Source organism: Schistocerca americana, chromosome X (genome assembly GCF_021461395.2).
Source record: "Schistocerca americana isolate TAMUIC-IGC-003095 chromosome X, iqSchAmer2.1, whole genome shotgun sequence".
NCBI lineage: Eukaryota > Metazoa > Arthropoda > Insecta > Orthoptera > Acrididae > Schistocerca > Schistocerca americana.
This window is the reverse complement of record NC_060130.1, coordinates 614,803,015-614,826,331: the sequence shown is the minus strand read 5'-3', so window position 1 is coordinate 614,826,331 and position 23,317 is coordinate 614,803,015. Positions and strand designations below refer to the sequence as shown.

General features: G+C 43.4%; 1 protein-coding gene across 1 annotated transcript in view; it reads right to left on the bottom strand.

Moving 5' to 3' along the window:
- The window catches only part of LOC124556204 (elongation of very long chain fatty acids protein AAEL008004), a 312,294-nt gene that overhangs the window by 34,984 nt on the left and 253,993 nt on the right, over positions 1–23,317 (bottom strand). Inside the window, exon 4 of the mRNA XM_047130194.1 lies at positions 9,941–10,016. Within this exon, the coding sequence (XP_046986150.1) occupies positions 9,941–9,998 (58 nt within the window). The 5' untranslated portion in view covers positions 9,999–10,016. The remainder of the gene's footprint in view (positions 1–9,940; positions 10,017–23,317) is intronic.

Here is a 23,317-nt window from a genome sequence, read left to right as displayed (position 1 = left end):
TCTTCATTCTGTAGTTTAAGAACTGATCAGAGAATTTGTATTGAATGTTGCTTTTGATGAGTCACCTATGAGTAAAACAAGAATTTACGAGTCGTGTAAGTGTTTTAGAAGTCGGGTGTGAAGGTTTCGAAGACATTTACAGCACTTACACTTGAACATGAGGTTTGCTCCAGACGCAGACAGATGCAATACACAAATTCCTGCCGTCCGGCCTCTAACCGTCGCTAACATTTTTAAAACCCATATAATAACGCCGATCCTGTACAGCGACGACAGAAGAGAAGGAAGAAGGAGAGGAAGTAGATGAAGACCATCTTGCTTCGGCCGCTGGCAATTAAGAATCAGTTCTACAAGGCAATCCGAGGGTAATTTTCCGAGGTTCTTCCAATTCATCTAGTATTCACAAATGGAGCTTCCGAAACATGTTTACTTAAGCTTTAATTATGCCAGTTGGCATTAAAAAATAAAAATGAATGGTAATGCAAGAAATCGAGTAACATGATCAGATGTAAAGTTATCTAGGCAGATACTGTTATAGATGGCATCAAAGTTGACTCTTTTTAAATAAATGGCCAGTAGCATTTTTGTTGTTGTTAATTATGTGTTCATATCCAACAGGAAGGTCTCAGTTCTATCTTTTAATTTTGAGTGTCAACTTAGCGTCATTGGTATACAAAAATATCTCTTGAGATTATTTTGAAGGTCCATTTCCTGTCTTAGTAGGTAAGTTGGATTTAATCATATAGAGATGTAATTTATAATAGACAAATAAAAAAGGTGATATATTAACAATACAGGAAGATGTACTTTGTGTATACTAATGAAATACGCTTAAATGTTAGGTATCAAAGTAATCTACCGTAACAAAATATTATGGTGGTGGTGGTTGTTGGATGTTTAAGGGGGACTAAACAGCGAAGGTCATCAGTCCCCCACAAAATATTATGTGGACACACATTTGAGGTAAAGTAAGTGTTGTGTATCTTCTGTAACATATGGTTCTTGGGGTCAACTATACTCCGTTCATCATAAGAATAAACCTCATGTAAACATTAGGCAATGTATTCTTCCGCGTATTATGGAACCTCATTGGGATTTCGTTTCACTTGGAGCTGAAGCCAAGCTGTCTCGTGTAGTCTAGTATAATGAGGATACGTTTAATGCTGCGCGTGACGCACACATCGACTCGGCGATTATGCGGGGCAACATCTTTGCCGACGCATTTAACTTGGACAGCACTGACCAGGCAAATGATCCAACTAACCTGTAGTGATGTGAACAGCTGCAGTAAAGCAGTAAAAAGAGACGAGCAAAGAACAATATACACTCCTGGAAATGGAAAAAAGAACACATTGACACCGGTGTGTCAGACCCACCATACTTGCTCCGGACACTGCGAGAGGGCTGTACAAGCAATGATCACACGCACGGCACAGCGGACACACCAGGAACCGCGGTGTTGGCCGTCGAATGGCCCTAGCTGCGCAGCATTTGTGCACCGCCGCCGTCAGTGTCAGCCAGTTTTCCGTGGCATACGGAGCTCCATCGCAGTCTTTAACACTGGTAGCATGCCGCGACAGCGTGGACGTGAACCGTATGTGCAGTTGACGGACTTTGAGCGAGGGCGTATAGTGGGCATGCGGGAGGCCGGGTGGACGTACCGCCGAATTGCTCAACACGTGGGGCGTGAGGTCTCCACAGTACATCGATGTTGTCGCCAGTGGTCGGCGGAAGGTGCACGTGCCCGTCGACCTGGGACCGGACCGCAGCGACGCACGGATGCACGCCAAGACCGTAGGATCCTACGCAGTGCCGTAGGGGACCGCACCGCCACTTCCCACCAAATTAGGGACACTGTTGCTCCTGGGGTATCGGCGAGGACCATTCGCAACCGTCTCCATGAAGCTGGGCTACGGTCCCGCACACCGTTAGGCCGTCTTCCGCTCACGCCCCAACATCGTGCAGCCCGCCTCCAGTGGTGTCGCGACAGGCGTGAATGGAGGGACGAATGGAGACGTGTCGTCTTCAGCGATGAGAGTCGCTTCTGCCTTGGTGCCAATGATGGTCGTATGCGTGTTTGGCGCCGTGCAGGTGAGCGCCACAATCAGGACTGCATACGACCGAGGCACACAGGGCCAACACCCGGCATCATGGTGTGGGGAGCGATCTCCTACACTGGCCGTGCACCACTGGTGATCGTCGAGGGGACACTGAATAGTGCACGGTACATCCAAACCGTCATCGAACCCATTGTTCTACCATTCCTAGACCGGCAAGGGAACTTGCTGTTCCAACAGGACAATGCACGTCCGCATGTATCCCGTGCCACCCAACGTGCTCTAGAAGGTGTAAGTCAACTACCCTGGCCAGCAAGATCTCCGGATCTGTCCCCCATTGAGTATGTTTGGGACTGGATGAAGCGTCGTCTCACGCGGTCTGCACGTCCAGCACGAACGCTGGTCCAACTGAGGCGCCAGGTGGAAATGGCATGGCAAGCCGTTCCACAGGACTACATCCAGCATCTCTACGATCGTCTCCATGGGAGAATAGCAGCCTGCATTGCTGCGAAAGGTGGATATACACTGTACTAGTGCCGACATTGTGCATGCTCTGTTGCCTGTGTCTATGTGCCTGTGGTTCTGTCAGTGTGATCATGTGAGGTATCTGACCCCAGGAATGTGTCAATAAAGTTTCCTCTTCCTGGGACAATGAATTCACGGTGTTCTTATTTCAATTTCCAGGAGTGTAGCTTTGAATGTCGTGACAGGCATATGTATTGATTTATCTAAAGCTTTTGACGTCACTGACCATAATGCCCAAGCCACGGCCGCCATACTGGCGGCCGTGCCCAAGCAGAAGATTGTCCAATTAGGAATTAGAGGTATATCCAATGAGTGGCTCAAGACATACCTATGTGGTCGCAAACAGGTGGTTGAAGTGCAGTATACTGACCATAACAAAATCAGCTACTACTATTCAGGATATGAAAATGTGAAATATGACGTCCCTCAAGGATCAGTATTAGGACCCATTCTGTTTCTCCTCTATGTCAATGATCTTATGTGCAACAGATATTGCCAAACTACCCTCCAATTTGCAGACGATACAAGCTTCCTTATTAGTGGTAAAACAGAAGAAAAAACTAAAAGACTCTGCTATCCACACAATGAACAGTGTAGAACTGTGGTTCAGCTATAACAAACTAATTATAAACAAAGAAAAGACAGTACCACTGAACTTCTATAATGTAAAAGGCAGGGACCACCCAAACATAGAAATAGAACTTAGCGACAGAGTTCTTGAAAGTGTTGACAGCACAAAATTTCTGGGACTCTGGCTCCAGAACAACACAAAATGGGAGGTACACATTGAATATTTGCAAAGAAAACTAAGCAAAACCTGTTACATGATACTGATCTTAAAAAATTGTTGCAGCAAAGCCAGCCTGTTAAATGTATACTACTCCTATGTGCATTCTGTAATTAAATATGGCATAATCTTCTGGGGCAATGCAACAACAAATATTAAACTTTTCAGGATGCAAAAGAGAATATTAAGAATTATTGAAGGGGTAAACAATACGAAATCATGCAGACCCATATTCAAAAAACTGTCAGCTCTTCCTCGTCCTTGCATTTTTATCTACAAAACATCAGTTTTCATCAAACAATATGTTGATAGACACCCAGATATCTAATTAATAAATGAAGATATACATGCACACAATACAAGGCAAAAATCTGACCTTCATATGAAACAGGTGAGAACATCATTGTGCCAAAAAGGCACACTACATACTGGGATAAAGATTTTCAATAACCTACCTACCCATATTAAATCAGCAGGTAAACTCTGTAGTTTTAAGGCTGAAGTAAAGGCATATTTAATTGATCATTGCTTTTACAGTCTGACAGAATACATAAGAGCCAAACAACAAAAATAAAGATGCATTATGAATATTCTACTTTGTATGTTGCCAGTAATGTTTGTTGTATGTATGAATCTTTGCTAAATTACTTCAATATCTAGTTCTTAGGATTGCAACACAAACTGTATTTTATCTTGTAAATACCTAACCATGTCCAATATCCTTGTATATATTCTATGCATGTAGGATTTGAAGGACTATATAAATAAATAAATAAAAGAAAGCAGGCTAAAATTAACAGACAATAAACCTGCAAATGCTGGGCACACACTGTACAACAGTTTACTGCAATGTATAAAGACATCTGATCGATATTTGCCCTTACAGTATTAAAGACTTAAATAATGTGTGTGTATAAATTTTTTATAAAGTACTTTAATGACATTTTCTGTGAATATTCTATAAAATATATGTATATGTACTACCTTTTTGTAAATAGCTATGTATATGCAAGATTTATGTAAAAATGAAAGTGTCCAATATCATTGTAATAAATGATCCTCAGACAAATAAAGAATAAAGGAAATAACGGTAAAACTCAGGCGATACCCTTCTTAGATGAACATAATATGCTCTCGATCTTAGCTACCATAGTATTGTACTTATCCCTTAACTTGGCTTCAGAACAGTTCTAATGGTTTCAGATTGCAGTGTTAAGATGACAACTGTAAAAATGCAGGATTTTTAGGGTGTGCTCGACGCCGTGAAAATTATTGTTTTCCATGTTTCTACAATGCTTATCACTCTGGCTCATGTGAAACCACATTTACCCTACAAAACAACGAGCATATTCAAACGACGAGTATTTGATTTTTCATTTTCCTCAAAAAAATTTAATTGTGTAATTTTTTCTTAACTTCAACAATCTTTAACCATATTGTGTAAAATATCGATAATTAAGAATGAGTATTTGCAATGAAAACCATAATTTTATGTGTGATAGTTAGTTAGTTAGTTATGTGTTCCATTGATCAACCTCACAGTCACCGTTACGATGTGGAAGGTGTCAAGTGCATAAGAAATGCACACATGAATCAATTTTTTTTTTTAGATTAAATTTTTTATCACCTACCCCATTCCCTTAAATGGCACAAAATGCGTATATTATACCTGTAGATTTATTTACTCCTATTCAAGAATTCAACTATGGTATAGAAGGAATTGTCATGGAGATACGATTTCAGTTTATTTTTAAAACTATTACTGTTATCTGTCAGACATTTCATTTCACCTGGTGATTTATCGAAAAGTTTTACAGCAGCTTATTTTACCCCTTTCTGTGCCAAAGATAGCTTAAGTAGAGGATAGTGTAAGTCTTTCTTTCTTCTGGTATTGTAATCATGAATGTCACTGTTGTTTTTAAACTGGTCCATGTTGTTGAGAACTAATTTCATTACTGAGTAAATGTACTGTGAGGCTGTTGTAAGAATTCCTAATTTTTTAAACAGATGTCTATAAAATGTGCTCCAATGAGCCCCACACATTATTCTAACCACTTTCTTTTGAGTAGTGAATATTTTTTTATCAAACTGTTGAGTTACCTCAAAATATTATTCTGTATGACATCAGAGAGTGAAAGTATGCAAAGTATGTTAGCTTGCTAATTTCTATATCCTCAAAATTAGCAGTTATTATGATTGTAAAAGTTTCTGAACCTAGTCACTTTAGGAGATCCAAAATATGAATTTTCCAATTAAGATTCTCATCTACATGTACACCCAAAAACTTAGTATTCTCTACCCTGGCTACTGACTTGACTTCTATTGATATTTTACATTTATTGAAGGAACAGTACTTCTTGCAGTAGAAAATTGGATATACTGCGTTTTTTCAAAGTTCGGAGGAAGCCCATTCACAGAAAACCAAACAGTAACTTTTTCAAAGACATTACTTATATTATTTTCTATTGGAGTTTCTTTTACTGGATTAATAATGATGCTTGTATCATCAGCAAACAGTGTCAGTTTAGCTTCTTCTTTGAGATAAGAAGATAGATCATTCACATATATGAAGATCAGAAAAGGCCCATGATCGAACCCTGTGGAATACCTAACGTAATTGCAACACAGTCTGATGAAGTGGGAAATTTCCTTAAGTCACTTAAACGGTATAATGAGACTTACTGCTTCCTGTTCTGAAGATATGACTTAAACCACTCATACAATGTTCCATTTATACCACAGAATTGTAATTTCTGTAACATAATGTCATGGTTCACACAATCAAATGCTTTGGATAAGTCACAAAAATTCCTGTTGGTGACATTCTACGATTTAAAGACTATATTATGTAGGCAGCGAAATTGTATATTGTTGTTTCAGTAGAACAGTATTTTTGAAATCCAAACTGTGATTTACTAAGTATCCAATTACTGCTGAGATGGGTAGCCACTCTTGAGACATTACTTTCTCGACGATTTTTGACAATGCTGTAAGCAGGGATACTGGCCAGTAATTATTGATATCTGTGGTGTCCCCTTTTTTGTACAGAGGCTTAACAATAGCATATTTTAATTACAGATGTGACTCGTAACATTGTTTTAGTAACTTGCTAGAGATGTCACCTATGTAATTAGAAACTAGAAGACGTGCAATTTTCTTGAAAAAATGATGGTGAAGTACGAGTAAGTTACCATATATTTGATGAATTTCGTATGTAAATGATTTAAGTATTCAAACAGAAAAAAAATTACAAACCCAACGGGTTTCGCACAGCCGCCCGCTAGCGCACTCCATTATTGCTCAACGACGCTATCGATTACACCACGCATGTAATGGAAAATATCTTTCTTATATTTATTACGTGAACTGCTTATCCATTTCAGTTACTGTTTTTTATGCTCAAGTAGTCAGACATACTTTTATTTACATTTTCATCTGAACACTCATCCGATGTTTCTTTGTCTTGACGTGATTCACTATGTCAGACCTTCAACAATGTCCAGTACCTAAGTTTGATTCACACAACGTACATTCTGCAGTGTCTCCACTACCTGTGATAGGAGTAACTCACTTTTTACGAGGGCGTGCTGAAAAGTAATGCCTTCGAATATTTTATGCTGCTGTCAATATCGATTGACGTATTAACGTCATGCATATTACCCTGTCGACTTTCCCGCTTCGTTGCCGCGTCGAATACATTTCTCCTGACGAGAGATCAGTTTATTGATTCTGTTAATGTTGACTGTTTGACTTTGTTCTTTGTTGACGGAGCCATAACCTCACCTCTGCTTGCACCGCTTCTAGCGACAGAGTGTTACAACTTGGTGAGAGAAGTGGGAAAGTTGACCGAGTAATATGCATGATATGTAATACCTCAATCGATATTGAGAACAGAATTGGACATGGACTCCAAATTCGGAGGCATTACTTTTCAGCACGCCTTCGTACTCGCGCAGTAAACTGCAAATCAAGCATCCAGTAGCATAAAATGCTTTAGTCGCGGAATCACAAAAAACGGGACGTTTGAGTGCCCCCCCAAAAAATTCCAAGGCAGTAGAACATTTTGGAACAAAAAACGGGACGATTGGATACCATACGTCACAGGCGAACCTTTGGTGGATGAATGATAATGTGGTTGCTACATGATGATGCTCCAACAGACTGTCCTCTTGAGTGTGGAGCAAAAACACTAGAACAGACAGAACATTCCCACTGCCTGCTGTGTTCCAAGGGGTCCTTTCAATCACTGAAATCTATTCTTCCGAAGATATTTGATCACCACCTTCAAGTGGTGTACCTCCAGTGGAAAGCATTTCCAGCCATCTCTCCATATGACCTTTTTTGCTTCTAATCTTCTCAGGAATCATTTCCTACAGTTTGTGCCCATTTAGAAAAATCGCCCTGTGTATTTAATTTTACACAGGGTGTTGGGAAATTCCCGTTAAAAACTTCCAGGGTATGTAGCATGGAGTGACTACGTAATACTTTGAACAGGAACCCATGCCCGGAAACGTACCATTTCCGTGTTACAATAATTTCAAAACATGTTGGTTATGTGACCAGTTTTACAAGTACGCTATTATATTAGCTGTGATCCAGTACATCACTTGTTTTACAGTTCAACCCCTTAACAACTAAAGAAATTCCTCGTGTACTCGTTGATGGGTTCTCTTCAACGAGCCGGCAGAAGTGGCCGAGCGCTTCTAGGCGCTACAGTCTGGAACCGCGCTGCCGCTACGGTCGCAGGTTCGAATCCTGCCTCGGGCATGGATGTGTGTGATGTCCTTAGGTTAGTTAGGTTTAAGTAGTTCTAAGTTCTAGGGGACTGATGACCTCAGCAGTTAAGTCCCATAGTGCTCAGAGCCATTTGAACCATTTTTCTCTTCAACGTGAGGCCCTACAGCCTCTTCCATTACGAATGTTCGGCGTCTTCTTGGAGCACCACAGTCACGCCCGCTGGCGGTAAAGGTACCCCTTGTATTGTATTGTACTGTATGGAACTGGGGACCTAGAAATGACGGAGACGTTTCGTCCTCACCGTAGCCCTCAGTGGTTCACAACCCCGGCCCCCAGTGGACCCCCTGGGAACGCCTCACACCAGACGAGCGTAACCCCAAAAGTTTGCGTGGTAGAGTAATTATGGTGTACGCGTACGTGGAGACAGTGTTTGTGCAGCAATCGCCGACATAGTGTAACTGAGGTGGACTAAGGGGAACCAGCCCGCATTCTCCGAGGCAGATGGAAAACCGTCTTACAAACCATCCACAGACTGGCCGGCATACCGGACCTCGACGCTAATGCGCCGGGTGGATTCGTGTCGGGGACCGGCACGCCTTCCCGTCCGGAAAGCAGTGTGTTAGACCGAACGGCTAACCGGGCGGGCAAGGTACCCCTTTCTCGAAGCCGTTGCTTAACTGGGGCGAAAATGGCACGCGGTGGGGCCATAAATTGCAGATACGATGTCGATGAAGGTGACGAGCAACTCTTCCATTACCGTGAGCTTCGCCATACGGAAATGAAATGAAAAAAATGAAATGAAATGAAGGATCACGTCGTTGTATTCTGCAACTGTATACTCAACCATGTTGCTCTAACAGTCACAGACACATGAATGAGGCTCGAACCAAGTCAGAGCGGGAGGATAGACGTCAAATGACATCAGCGAATCCGATGTAAGCGCACCCTCCCCCCCCCCCCCCCCCCTCACCATGACTAACCTATTTGCACATCTGTCAAACGAATCGGCTGTTGTCTGCTCAACTCCTCTACAAGTCTTTGAAGTCTATAGCAGGAATTTCTGAACACCCTGTGTTATTAAAATCATGGGTATCTGGGGTATGTAAATGTGAGGGTGCCAGCAAGTTATTTTGTGGGAGAGGTTAGAGCCACTACCAAACTGTGACCCTTGACTCAGAAACGAACCCTTGATGGGTGCCAGATTTAATATGTAAATTGTGACTTAGTGAAGGAGAATTATAATTAATAAATTTTTCTAATGTTCAAAAAATATTCTAAAAACTGCAGCACAATAACAAGTACGAAACCGTAAGCAGTATTAGTATTTTCAACCGCAAACAGCTAACGGCTAATTTTCCCTAGAAAAACTGGGTAGTACAGCTCTTGAGGCCCAGACCACAGAGACCTGAAGCATGTGCTACATGGATAAATCGAATCTGTGTAGCTAGCTACCACAAAGGGCATTTGTCATATAGTTTGAAACAAGCAAGCACAACAGTGCAACACGACATTCACTACCACAATTACTACAATACTACACAAAACATTTTTGTTGTTACATCTATAACGTGCTGGCAAACCTGCTCTGAGGAGCCACAAGAAGCTCCTGCGATGGGCCTATCTATATATGCTTCATCACACATTTTGAAACAAGCAAGCACAACATTGTTAGATCTGCGGACTACAATAACAACGATCTGAGAAAAAGTGAACAGTATGGAAAGCAATGAAGCCTTTTCGCCCTACATGAAATTCCTAGTGTCTATTCACATTCTTCAGCTGTCGTAAACGGCATAAATTAAGAAAAAAACTAATAGATGTATTGTATATTTACCTCCTTGTCTGTCCATTAAGTCCTGGAAATCGTCTATTAAACTGAGGATGGCTGCCATGGTCTCGCGTCAACCTTCCTGCAACAAAGACGTGAACCATTTAGTCTTAATAACGTAGTGTGTTAATCGTTGAACAGCACAATTATGTATCCCATTCACCTCCGACTTGTCAACGGACTTACCATTCCTCTAATGAAACCCTCGTGTACCAGTGTTGTGATTGACATAAGTTACAATTAACGAATAATTTGAGTTGTTAGAGAGAATGCGGGTGGCCTAGCAACAAAATAAGTTTGAGCGTCAGTGACCAAACCTACCTACTTCTTTTGACATGTACACTGTTGAGAGAAAATATTATGGCCACTGCCGACCGCGATACTGCATACTGCCTGGCGGTGTTGTGGACACGTGATAAATCCTGACTCAATAAATATATCGAGGTGCGGTTTTCGCCCAGTTATAGCGGACAATATGGCGAATTTCGTGACATTCGCAAGTAATTGTTATCAAAAAAATGGTTCAAATGGCTCTGAGCACTATGGGACTCAACTGCTGAGGTCATTAGTCCCCTAGAACTTAGAGCTAGTTAAACCTAACTAACCTAAGGACATCACACACATCCACGCCCGAGGCAGGATTCGAACCTGCGACCGTAGCGGTCTCGCGGTTCCAGACTGCAGCGCCAGAACCGCGCGGCCACTTCGGCCGGCCAATTGTTATCGTTTATGATCGCCAAATTACGATACGACTTCATTTTTTCTAATATAACAGGCTATATACTTTTCTCTGTGGCATTTTAAAGAACCTTGTAAGAGGACTTCAACGACAGAACTTGTATGATACTCGATTAAATAGTATCAAGATAACAGCGCCGCAAACCATTGTCCCGCCGCCAGGAGAAGAGGTTCCACAAAACGTCTGCCCTATTATACCAAATGTGTGTCTGGTACGATTCTTGTATTTACCTGTGTGATTGAAGCTGTGTTCTACTGTTGTAGCAATCAGATAACTTGCTCGTACGGTTACTCGGGCATTCAGAATGTATACGACAGTTGAGAACTATTAGGACAGAAGTGCGGTTGTATGCTGAAGAATATCCATATCGTGCCAAGCACTCACAATCTGTCTTTGCATATATTACAAAAAAAGTTCTAGAAACTGGAAGAGTCGAGAATAAACTACGCCGAGGAAAAAGAAGAGCAGCCAAAGAAAGAAATGAAACAAATATCATTTTAGCAGCAGTTAACACACAATGCAAATGCCAATAAGAAGCATCTCAGAAGTCCGAGAGGAATCAACCAAACGAATGCTCTACAAACACTACATTCCACCGCATTTCATCCTCTCGACATTTCGCTGCTTCTAAGCTTCATGGCAATTGGTTACAGTTCTCCGAATCTTATCTAAGAATCGTTAACTAACGATGGGCGAGTCAATTTTCGCAATGCGCAGTAATCGTCAGATGAAAATCCACATAAGATTTCACACACATTTTTTGGGAAAATCCACGCTGGCAAAGAAATGAATAAAAACAACGCTCTTGGTCTATCAACGCTTGGTAAGTGTTTTTCAAGACCTGCATCATTGTTCCCCGTTTTATTAATGAGAATCTAAATACACTCAAGTATCTCAGGTTCCTAAGATATGCTGCCGCCAAAGTTACTGGAAGACATCCCATAACGCAATCATTGTGGTACCAACATGACGAATGTCCTTCCCATTCCGCACCTGTAATGACAGACACTCTTAAGAGAAAATTTAGACATTGGAACGATCGTTCAGAAATGGTCTGCACATCCACCAAGCTTAACATTTATGTAATTTTACCTGTGGCAAAAATTAGCATGAGAGGTCTGTTAGGAAACACCGACGACTCCCGAATGCATGAAATGCCTAATAATAAGGGCCTGTGCTACCGTTAACTCCAGATGAAATTCAACATGCAGCATTGTTTTTCCAGAACCACTTTAAAGCGTGTAGCAGTGCTCAAGGTCAACATATTTTGCACTTGGTACACAGCGGTGTTGGTAAACACACGAACCGTAACTGAGTTATGTGCCTGCATACATTTGGTGTAATAGGCCAGACGTTTGTACAGTCTCTTTTCCTGACGGCGGGGCAGTGGTTTCCGGCGATGTTACTGAAATACTGTTGACCAAGTTCCATGCATATTATGTCACTGAAGTTCTCTCAGAGGTTTCTTTCAAATGACACAGAAAAAAAGTATAGTTCTTGCAGAAAATCAGAGCGACTATAAACGACAAAAATTACTTGCGAACTTCTGAAATTCGCCATACTGGAAATTTGTGGTAAGGTATTACGGGACCAAAGTGTGTGTCGTAATTCGGTGACTATAAACGGCAAAAATTACTTGCGAATTTCTGAAATTCGCCATATTGGAAATTTGGAAATTTGTGGTAAGGTATTATGGGACCAAACTGCTGGGTCATCGGTCCCTAAGCTTACGCGCTACTTACTCTAACTTTAACTTACCCTAAGGATAACACACACACCCATGCCCGAGGGAGGACTCGAACCTCAGACGGGGGAGTCGCGCGATCGTTGACAAGACGGCTGAGACCGCGCGGCTACCCCGCGCATTCGCCATATTGTCCGCTATAAGTTGGCGGAAACCGCACGTCGATATATTCATTATTTCCAACCTCGCCCTGTCTAAGCTGAGCAGAGACGAATGGGTTATCATTCTAGCGACGATACGGGCCGCAGATGACGAAAACAACCGAAGAAAACCACATTGACAAACGGATGCCTTCATGCTTGATGTCTTCTTCGATCGTGATCGCTTATCTCTGCGGGATAATGGTCCGTGCCACAAGGCCAGAATAGTGCTACAGTGGTTTGAGGAGCATGTTAGTGAACTCACGTTGAAGTCATGGACACAAAATTCACCTGATCAGAGCCTGATGGAACACTTGTGGGGCGCTATAGGGCGCCAACTCCTTACCCACATAGCACGGGCCCATAATTTATGGTAATTGCGTGACCTGAGCCTAGATATCTGGTGCCACATACCTCCGGAAACCTATGAAGGACCCGTCAAATTCATGCCACGCTTAATAGTTGCTGAATTAGATTCCAAAGAGGAGCGAATACGTTAGTAAGCAGGTGCCCATAATGTCTGGCTCATCAGTGTAACGATCGGATTGTTGGAACTGAAGGCTACGTAATGGGTGGCTATAGGGTTGACAAAACTTAAACTAAAAAGGCAGGATTAAAAAATACTCACAATACATATTGGTTATGGAAGAAAGCCTTCTCAAAGAGAAAACTAGTAAGAAATTTTGTAATTACTCATGTAGGTAAGTTAGACGTGCAATAGAAGAAGAACAGATGATGTCCTCCTAAAGAGGGGATCCGCGAGTAGGAGACTGGTACAACAGGAACTCAAAAAGTAAGTTACACGTTATTATGGGAGACCAAGTAACTTTTATTCAATGCTGCACTGCACAGCAAAGAGACACAGATACACTACTGGCCATTAAAATTGCTACACCAAGAAGAAATGCAGATGATAAACGGGTATTCATTGGACAGATATATTATACTAGAACTGACACGTGATTACATTTTCATGCAATGTGGGTGCATAGATCTTGAGAAATCAGTACCCAGAACAATCACCTCTGGCCGTAAAACGGCCTTGATACGCCTGGGCATTGAGTCAAACTGTGCTTGGATGGCGTGTACAGGTACAGCTGCCCATGCAGCTTCAACACGATACCACAGTTCATCAAGAGTAGTGACTGGCGTATTGTGACGAGCCAGTTGCTCGGCCACCATTGACCAGACGTTTTCAATTGGTGAGAGATCTGGAGAATGTGCTGGACAAGGCAGCAGTCGAACATTTTCTGTATCCAGAAAGGCCTGTACAGGAACTGCAACATGCGGTCCTGCATTATCCTGCTGAAATGTAGGGTTTCGCAGGGATCGAATGAAGGGTAGAGCCACGGTTCGTAACACATCTGAAATGTAACGTCTACTGTTCAAAGTGCCGTCAATGCGAACAAGACGTGACCGAGAAGTGTAACCAATGGCACCCCATACCAACACGCCGGGTGATACGCCAGTATGGCGATGACGAAAAAACGCTTCCAGTGTGCGTTCACCGCGATGCCGCCAAACACGGATGCGACCATCATTATGCTGTAAACAGAACCTGGAGTCATCTGAAAAAATGTCGTTTTGCCATTCGTGCACCCAGGTTCGTCGTCGAGTACACCATCGTAGGCGCTCCTGTCTGTGATGCAGCGTCAAGGGTAACCGCAGCCATGGTCTCCGAGCTGATAGTCCGTGCTGCTGCAAACGACGTCGAACGGTTCGTGCAGATGTTTGTTGTCTTGTAAACGTCCCCATCTGTTGACTCAGGGATCGAGACGTTGCTGCACGATCTGTTAGAGCCATGCGGATAAGATGCCTGTCATCTCGTCTGCTAGTGATACGAGGCCGTTGGTATCCAGCACGGCGTTCCGTATTACCCTCCTGAACCCATCGATTCCATATTCTGCTAACAGTCATTGGATATCGACCAATGCGAGCAACAACGTCGCGATACGATAAACTGCAATCGCGATAGGCTACAATCCGACCTTTATCAAAGTTGGAAACGTGATGGTAGGCATTTCTCCTCCCTTACACGAGGCATCACAACAACGTTTGACCAGGCAACGCCGGTCAACTGCCGTTTGTGTATGAGAAATCGGCGCCCACCTTGTGTGAATGCTCTGAAAAGCTAATAATTTGTATATCACAGCATCTTCTTCCTGTCGGTTAAATTTCGCGTCTGTAGCACGTCATCTTCGTGGTGTAGCAATTTTAATGTCCAGTAGTGTACGTGGCACTATTTTTCAACACAGTCCCCAAATCTCTGTAAGCAATGGTGGGAACGTTCCAGCAATCGTTCAGTTCCTAGACGGTAGAAATCCGCTCCTTGATCACGGAGGACTGATGATACCAGCTGTGTTGATATGCGTCTAAAAAAAGGAACAGGAAGTGTTACGTACGTAACAAAACATTCACTTATCAGGGAATGACCCTAATGCAGGAGTAATAAGTGAGCAGGGAAACTGGAATATGTAACCCCTTCTGACAATGCGCCACTGTTGTTGTGCAGTGGTCTTAACGAGTGAGGACAAGTGCAGCTTACTTCCTGAAGCCCCTAAGTATTTTACAGAAAAAATAACAAAGTGTTGAGATTCATCTCTATGTATGAATGTACCCGAAAGGGACGTGGAATCATGCCGACTCAGCGACATGGCCACCTGGCGCTAGGTTTATCAGTTAGGATCATTGGCGCGAACAGTCCGATCGAGGTGGTCCCACAGATTCTCGATTGGGTTTCAATCCGGGGAGTTTGGTGGTAAGGGGAGTACTATAAACCCAACCTGGTGTTCTTCGGACCACGCACATGCACTTCAAGTTGTGTGACATGTTGCATTGTCCTGCTGGTAGGTGCCATAGTGTCGAGGAAAAACAAATTGCATGTAGGGATGGACATGGTCCCCAAGAATAGATGCATACCTGCGTTGATCCGTTGTGGCTTCCAGAACGAGGAAATCAGCCATAAAATGTCACGAAAAAATTCTCGAGACCATAACGCTCCCTCAGCCGGCACGGATCTTTCCAAAGACTGTTGCGAAATATTTCGCGCCGTACTCGCTAACGGCCATCCATAAAACGCGATTCATGTCTATGGGCCACCTGTCGCTACAAAGTGGACTCTTGCAGTGCTGGCGTGGAAATTCCAGATGTTGGGACATGTCCTGAGGCATCAAGTAATCGTCAGTTTGGTAATGATGGGAAGTACGAGGGAGTAAAAATTATCGAGGAAGGTCAAAGGATACTCTAAGCAGCTTCATATGGATTTGGGCTGCAGTCGTTATTTAGAGATGAAGAGGCTTGCACAGGATAAACTAGAGAATAGAACTACATCAAACCAGTATTCAGACTGAATACCACAACAACAACAGCAGCATCAATAACAACACTATTAAATACATATCACACGAGAGAGTGTATGTACAGAGCTGCCAGAGTTAGAATTCCGAGATGCAAGTTGGAATTCCGCATTGACACTTGCAGCTGTGGGAGAACGCTCACCGAAGGTCTGTTTCAGTGAGTTTAAAACGTGCAATAAATTCCGAACGCCTCTTTTATGTAATTGTTTTACGAGCCAAATTCTTCAGTTTGGACTGATGAATTTTTGAAGAGAGTGAAAATGACGTCGTTAAGCTGAACAAACAGGAAGAGTGCTTTTAGGTGGTCTTTAGCAGGGTAATATTTTCCTCTCGGTAGCCTAAATGAATGGAAGAGTCCATTATGTAACGTATCATAGAGCTGATTGTGAGGCAATGACTCCCAAACGACTGGCCCGTAGCCATGTGGTCCCCGCTGCAGGTGGCTGTATGTTCTTCTTCTTCCAACAGATTAAGGAGAGTTTGAAGGCCCTCTCATGCAGTCATCGTGACTAGAAGTGGCGGTCGGTCAGACAACAGCATCATACAGATCCCACTGTTTGTACACTGCCCAGCTATCTCTGCTATCTCTCTTCTCGTAAAAGGAGAAACAGAGTCCGACATATATGCATCGTCCTATAATAAAAACGACTGTACGAGATAGTACAGTGGCTTGTACACAGGAGTTCACATCGACGACGGCTATTTTTCTTTTCAAGGTCCATTCGGCAGCGAAATTGAAACCACAGTGAAAATCAAACATGTTTTGTTTGTAACATTTAGCTACATCCTCCAGCTGCTTCGCTGCGCAGTCGCTATTCCGACTTACACATTTGTCGTAGCGGTGCACCGGCTTTTCAATACCCGCGTCATATAAGGCAGCCGCCTGCGTTTTCCGCCAATTTTCTACTCTTGTACCAATTCTGCTTGTTTATTGTAAAGTGGAAGTTTATTCATATATATATAAATAAGGGTGGACCCAATATTGAACCCTGTGGGACTCCCTTTGTGATTTCTCCACTGTCACTAAGTTTTCTACCATTCCGACATTGTGTGAATTATTCAGCACACTCTTTTTCATTCTGTTTGTTAAGTACTATTTAAACCAGCTGTGTGTAGAGCCATGAATTACATAAAACTTGAGTTTTTCTAAGACAGTAAAATGAGCTATACATTCAAAAGCCTTGGAAAGAGCACAAAAAATACCAACTGACGATATATTATTATTTAAGGCTTGTACTGTTTGGTGAGTGAATATACAAATACCAATCTCAGTCCAGAAGCTCTTCTGGAATCCAAACTGTTTTTCGAATAATTCTGAAAAAGATATCAGTATGGAAATTGGGCTATAAGTCTGTCTTGTCATCTTTCTTATGGAGAGGTTTAACAGTTGCATATTTTACCTGTCTGGGAAAATTCCCTGTGCAAGAATTCACATTCGCTTGTTCTGAACTGACCTTCTGTTCTGAATTGACGTTCTCAGGTAATCCTGGTCCAGTCGCTGAACAAGATCATCGGTTGATACGCGCTTTCTTCCCTGACCGTCTGATCATAAACGTCTGTATGTCCTCCTTCAAAGTTCCTGCACCGTTGTCGGACTTTGGTGCCAGACATGACAGTTACGTTATGTGGACTGCATGAAATCAAGTGGAACCGCACTAAATAAAGATATCGAATGACAGCATGCACTTCAAACTTGGCAGGAGACACTATTGTCCCAGGCATGTTTACGTGCTCACTGTGCGCTCAGAACTCGTAAGTGCGACGTGACGCGGTCGACAGTAGAGAGACAGCGCAACGTACCTGCGCAGAGCTTCATTGGATTTTCGCTGTGATTTTAATTTCGCTACCGATAGGACCTTGAGAAGAAATAGCCCTCATTCATAAAGAATGCTTCAGATAAAGTGTTTTTCTCTGCATTTAACAAAATAATAGGTGAAAGGAATATTTATTTAGATAGATGAACGTAAGAAACTTTAATATTTCTGTGAAGTTATGAACCTAGTTTATGTAATTATTTTATCAGATAGTTCCAGCAATGAGTTAAAATGTTTTAAATAGAAGATTACTTTTTCTGTCATGTGACAGATGTACAATGCCTGAAAAAAAGAGTAAATGAAGCAGGCAGAAAACTGGGTGGGGTGTCAATGTACCTTCGTACAAGTACATACCACCTACGGGGATTTAAACGATTATAGCTGCAGTTCTCTATGAGAGGTAGAACGCCTAGCATAGTACAGTAACGTTGCTCATGTTTAGTGTTGTTACCAGGCCTGGTAGGGTATATAAGAGTCGTGGACTACATCAGGTGCTGAATGATTACTGTGAAGGACTAGTGCGAGACGTCGTTATCAGCACCTGACAGAGCTTCAAAGTAATCTCATCGTAGGTCCTCATTTGGCCAGGTGGTCGAATCGTGCAATATCTATATTTATGGTGCATTCAGATATGGCTGTGACCTCACGTTGGACTGCATGGGAACGTGAGGAAAGGCATATTCGTCGTCAAGGTTCTGGTCCACATCTGACCACCGAATTGGAGGATCCTCCTAGTCTGCCGCAGACACATACACTCTGTGATCAAAAGTATCCGGACACCCTCAAAAACATACGTTTTTCATATTAGGTGCATTGTCCTGCCACTTACTGCCAGGTACTCCAGATTAGCGATCTCAGTAGTCATTAGACGTCGTGAGAGAGCAGAATGGGACGCTCTGTGGAACTCACGGACTTCGAAGGTGATCAGGTCACTGGGTGTCACTTGTGTCATATGTCTGTACGCGAGATTTCCACACTCCTAAACATCCCTAGGTCAATTGTTTCAGATGTGATAGTGAAGTGGAAACGTGAACGGACACGTACAGCACAAAAGCGTACAGGTCGACCTCGTCTGTTGACTGACAGAGACCACCGACAGTTGAAGAGGGTCATAATGTGTAATAGGCAGACATCTACCCAGATCATCACACAGGAACTCCACAATGCATCAGAATCCACTGCAAGTACTATGAGACTTAGGCGGGAGGTGAGAAAACTTGGATTTCATGGTCGAGCGGCTGCTTATAAGCCACACATCACGCTGGTAAATACCAAACGACGCCTCGCTTGGTGTAAGGAGCGTAAACATTGGACGATTGAACAGTGAAAAAACGTTGTGTGCAGTGACGAATCACGGTACACAATGTGGCGATCCGATGGCAGGGTGTGGGTATGGCGAATACCCGGTGAACGTCATCTGCCAGCGTGTGTAATGCCAACAGTAAAATTCGGAGGCCATGGTGTTATAGTGTGGTCGCGTTTTTCATGGAGGAGGCTTGCACCCCTTGTTGTTTTGCGTGGCACCATCCCAGCACAGGCCTACATTGATGTTTTAAGCACGTTCTTGTTTCCCACTGTTGAAGACTGGGAGACTGATGTAGACTGGGAGACTCAAAAGTTCATAACGGGTGGCAGGGAAAAAGAATCCAGTGAAATTTTTTTAAGTGCTTTATCTGAAAACTACCTTGAGCAGTTAAACAGAGAACCGACTCGTGGCGATAACATATTAGACCTTCTGGTGACAAACAGACCCGAACTATTTGAAACAGTTAACGCAGAACAGGGAACCAGCGATCATAAAGCGGTTACGGCATCGGTGATTTCAGCCGTAAATAGAAATATTAAAAAAGGTAGCAAGATTTTTCTGTTTAGAAAAAGTGACAAAAAGCAGATTACAAAGTACCTGACGGCTCAACACAAAAGTTTTGTCTCAAGTACAGATAGTGTTGAGGATCAGTGGACAAAGTTCAAAACCATCCTACAATATGCGTTAGATGAGTATGTGCCAAGCAAGATCGTAAGAGATGGAAAAGAGCCACCGTGGTACAACAACCGAGTTAGAAAAATGCTGCGGAAGCAAAGGGAACTTCACAGCAAACATAAACATAGCCAAAGCCGTGCAGACAAACAAAAATTACGCGAAGTGAAATGTCGTGTGAGGAGGGCTATGCGAAAGGCGTTCAATGAATTCGAAAGTAAAGTTCTATGTACTGACTTGTCAGAAAATCCTAAGAAATTTTGGTCGTATGTCAAAGCGGTAGGTGGATCAAAACAAAATGTCCAGACACTCTGTGACCAAAATGGTACTGAAACAGAGGATGACAGACTAAAGGCCGAAATACTAAATGTCTTTTTCCAAAGCTGTTTCACAGAGGAAGACTGCACTGCAGTTCCTTCTCTAGAATGTCGCACAGATGACAAAATGGTAGATATCGAAATAGACGACAGAGGGATAGAGAAACAATCAAAATCGCTCAAAAGAGGAAAGGCCGCTGGACCTGATGGGATACTAGTTCGATTTTACACAGAGTACGCGAAGGAACTCGCTCCCCCCCCCCCCCCCCCCCCCCGCCTCCCTTCTTGCAGCGGTGTAACGTAGGTCTCTAGAAGAGCGTAGCGTTCCAAAGGATTGGAAAAGGGCACAGGTCATCCCCATTTTCAAGAAGGGACGTCGAACAGATGTGCAGAACTATAGACCTATATCTCTAACGTCGATCAGTTGTAGAATTTTGGAACACGTATTATGTTCGAGTACAATGACTTTTCTGCAGACTAGAAATCTACTCTGTAGGAATCAGCATGGGTTTCGAAAACGACGGTCGTGTGAAACCCAACTCGCGCTAGTCGTCCACGAGACTCAGAGGGCCATAGACACGGGTTCACAGGTAGATGCCGTGTTTCTTGACTTTCGCAATGCGTTCGATACAGTTCCCCACAGTCGTTTAATGAACAAAGTAAGAGCATCTGGACTATCAGACCAATTGTGTGATTGGATTGAGGAGTTCCTAGATAACAGAACGCAGCAAGTCATTCTCAATGGAGAGAAGTCTTCCGAAGTAAGAGTGATTTCAGGTGTGCCGCAGGGGAGTGTCATAGGACCGTTGCTATTCACAATATACATAAATGATCTGGTGGATGACATCGGAAGTTCACTGAGGCTTTTTGCAGATGATGCTGTGGTGTATCGAGAGGTTGTAACAATGGAAAATTGTACTGAAATGCAGGAGGATCTGCAGCGAATTGACGCATGGTGCAGGGAATGGCAATTGAATCTCAATGTAGACAAGTGTAATGTGCTGCGAATACATAGAAAGGTAGATCCCTTATCATTTAGCTACAAAATAGCAGGTCAGCAACTGGAAGCAGTTAATTCCATAAATTATCTGGGAGTACGCATTAGGAGTGATTTAAAATGGAATGATCATGTAAAGTTGATCGTCGGTAAAGCAGATGCCAGACTGAGATTCATTGGAAGAATCCTAAGGAAATGCAACCCGAAAACAAAGGAAGTAGGTTACAGTACGCTTGTTCGCCCACTGCTTGAATACTGCTCAGCAGTGTGGGATCCGTACCAGATAGGGTTGATAGAAGAGATAGAGAAGATCCAACGGAGAGCAGCGCGCTTCGTTACAGGATCATTTAGTAATCGCGAAAGCGTTACGGAGATGATAGATAAACTCCAGTGGAAGACTCTGCAGGAGAGTCGCTCAGTAGCTCGGTACGGGCTTTTGTTAAAGTTTCGAGAACATACCTTCATCGAAGAGTCAAGCAGTATATTGCTCCCTCCTACGTATATCTCGCGAAGAGACCATGAGGATAAAATCAGAGAGATTAGAGCCCACACAGAAGCATACCGACAATCCTTCTTTCCACGAACAATACGAGACTGGAATAGAAGGGAGAACAGATAGAGGTACTCGGGGTACCCTCCGCCACACACCGTCAGGTGGCTTGCGGAGTATGGATGTAGATGTAGAAGAGCAATTCGGGGATGGCGATCGCATCTTTCACCACGATCGAGCACATGTTCATAATGCACGGCCTGTGGCGGAGTGGGTACACGACAATCCCTATAATGAACCGGTCTGCAGAGAGTCCTGACCTGAATCCTACACAACACCTTTGGGATGTTTTGGAACGCTGACTTCGTGCCACTCCTCACCGACCGACATCGATACCTCTCCTCAGTGCAGCATTCCGCGAAGAATGGGCCGCCATTCCCCAAGAAACCTTTCAGCACCTGATTGAACGTACGCCTGCTAGAGTGGAAGCTGTCATCAAGGATAAGGGTGGTCCAACACCATATTGAATTCCGTCATTACCGATGGAGAGCGCCACGAACTTGTAAGTCATTTTCAGCCACGAGTCCGGATACTTCTGATCACATAGTGTAGTAACTTCTTCACATCTGCGTCAGCCATCCGAGAACAAGCAATGGACTCCCTGGGACATTGGTCGGTGACTAGCGGCAGCCCAACGAGGAAATGACTCTCCCATACGTAAACCGCCGTTAACACCAAAACACAGACGACTGCGCTTGGAGGGGTGCCTTGACTGGGAAGCATGGACTGTTGATGAATGGCGACACATTGCACTCAGCTATGATTCGCGCTTCTGAACTACACCGGGTGACCAACGTCTGCGAGTATGGCGGCGACCTCGGGGAGCAGTCCATTCTTACAATGTTTTGGAGCGCCACAGCGGTGTTATTCCTGGACTCATGGTGCAGCGAGCCATCGGGTATGACTTCAAGTCAAGGCCGGTAATAACTGAGATAACACTGACAGGAAAACTGTGCTTCACAGGTATGGTATCCTGCGTCCTCATGTCTTACCTCTCAATCGAGAGTATCGTGGTGCCATTTTTCAACAGTACAATGCTCGTCCACACATAGCATGTGTCGCTATGAAGTGTCTGCTTGATGTTGAGGTACTTCCGCGAGCAGTAAGATCCTCATATCTGTTTCCGATAGAATATGTATGGGACCAGCTCGGACCTCAACTCTGTCCCACTGCCAATACCCAGGTTGTCAAGGACCAGTTGCAACGTTTGAAACTCTTCCTAAAAATGGTTCAAATGGCTCTGAGCACTATGGGACTTAACATCTGAGGTCATCAGTCCCCTAGACTTAGAACTACTTAAACCTAACTAACCGAAGGACATCACACACATCCATGCCCGAGGCAAGATTCGAACCTGCGACCGTAGCGGTCGCGCGGTTCCAAACGGAGCGCCTGGAACCGCTCGGCCACTCCGGCCGGCAACTCTTCCTAACCTAATGGGTGCATGCACCCTTGCCAGAGGGGTGGAGTGCAACGTCATACTGATAAGTGGGCTCATACTGCCAAGTTCTCTGTAAATTTGATTTGATTTCGTAATCACTGACGTAACATCACACACCCTATCAAACCGTGAAGTTTCATTTCGTATCCTCCTCCACTTCTGGGTACTTCACTTTCGTTGTCAGGTAGTGAGTTTAGTGTGCACAAATAGGTTTAAATCAATTTTCAATAAATTTTAGTAAGGTAGCTAGAAGCCTTCAAAGGCTTAGGTGTAGATGCAACATGTTGTACGTGCCATTTTTACTCCA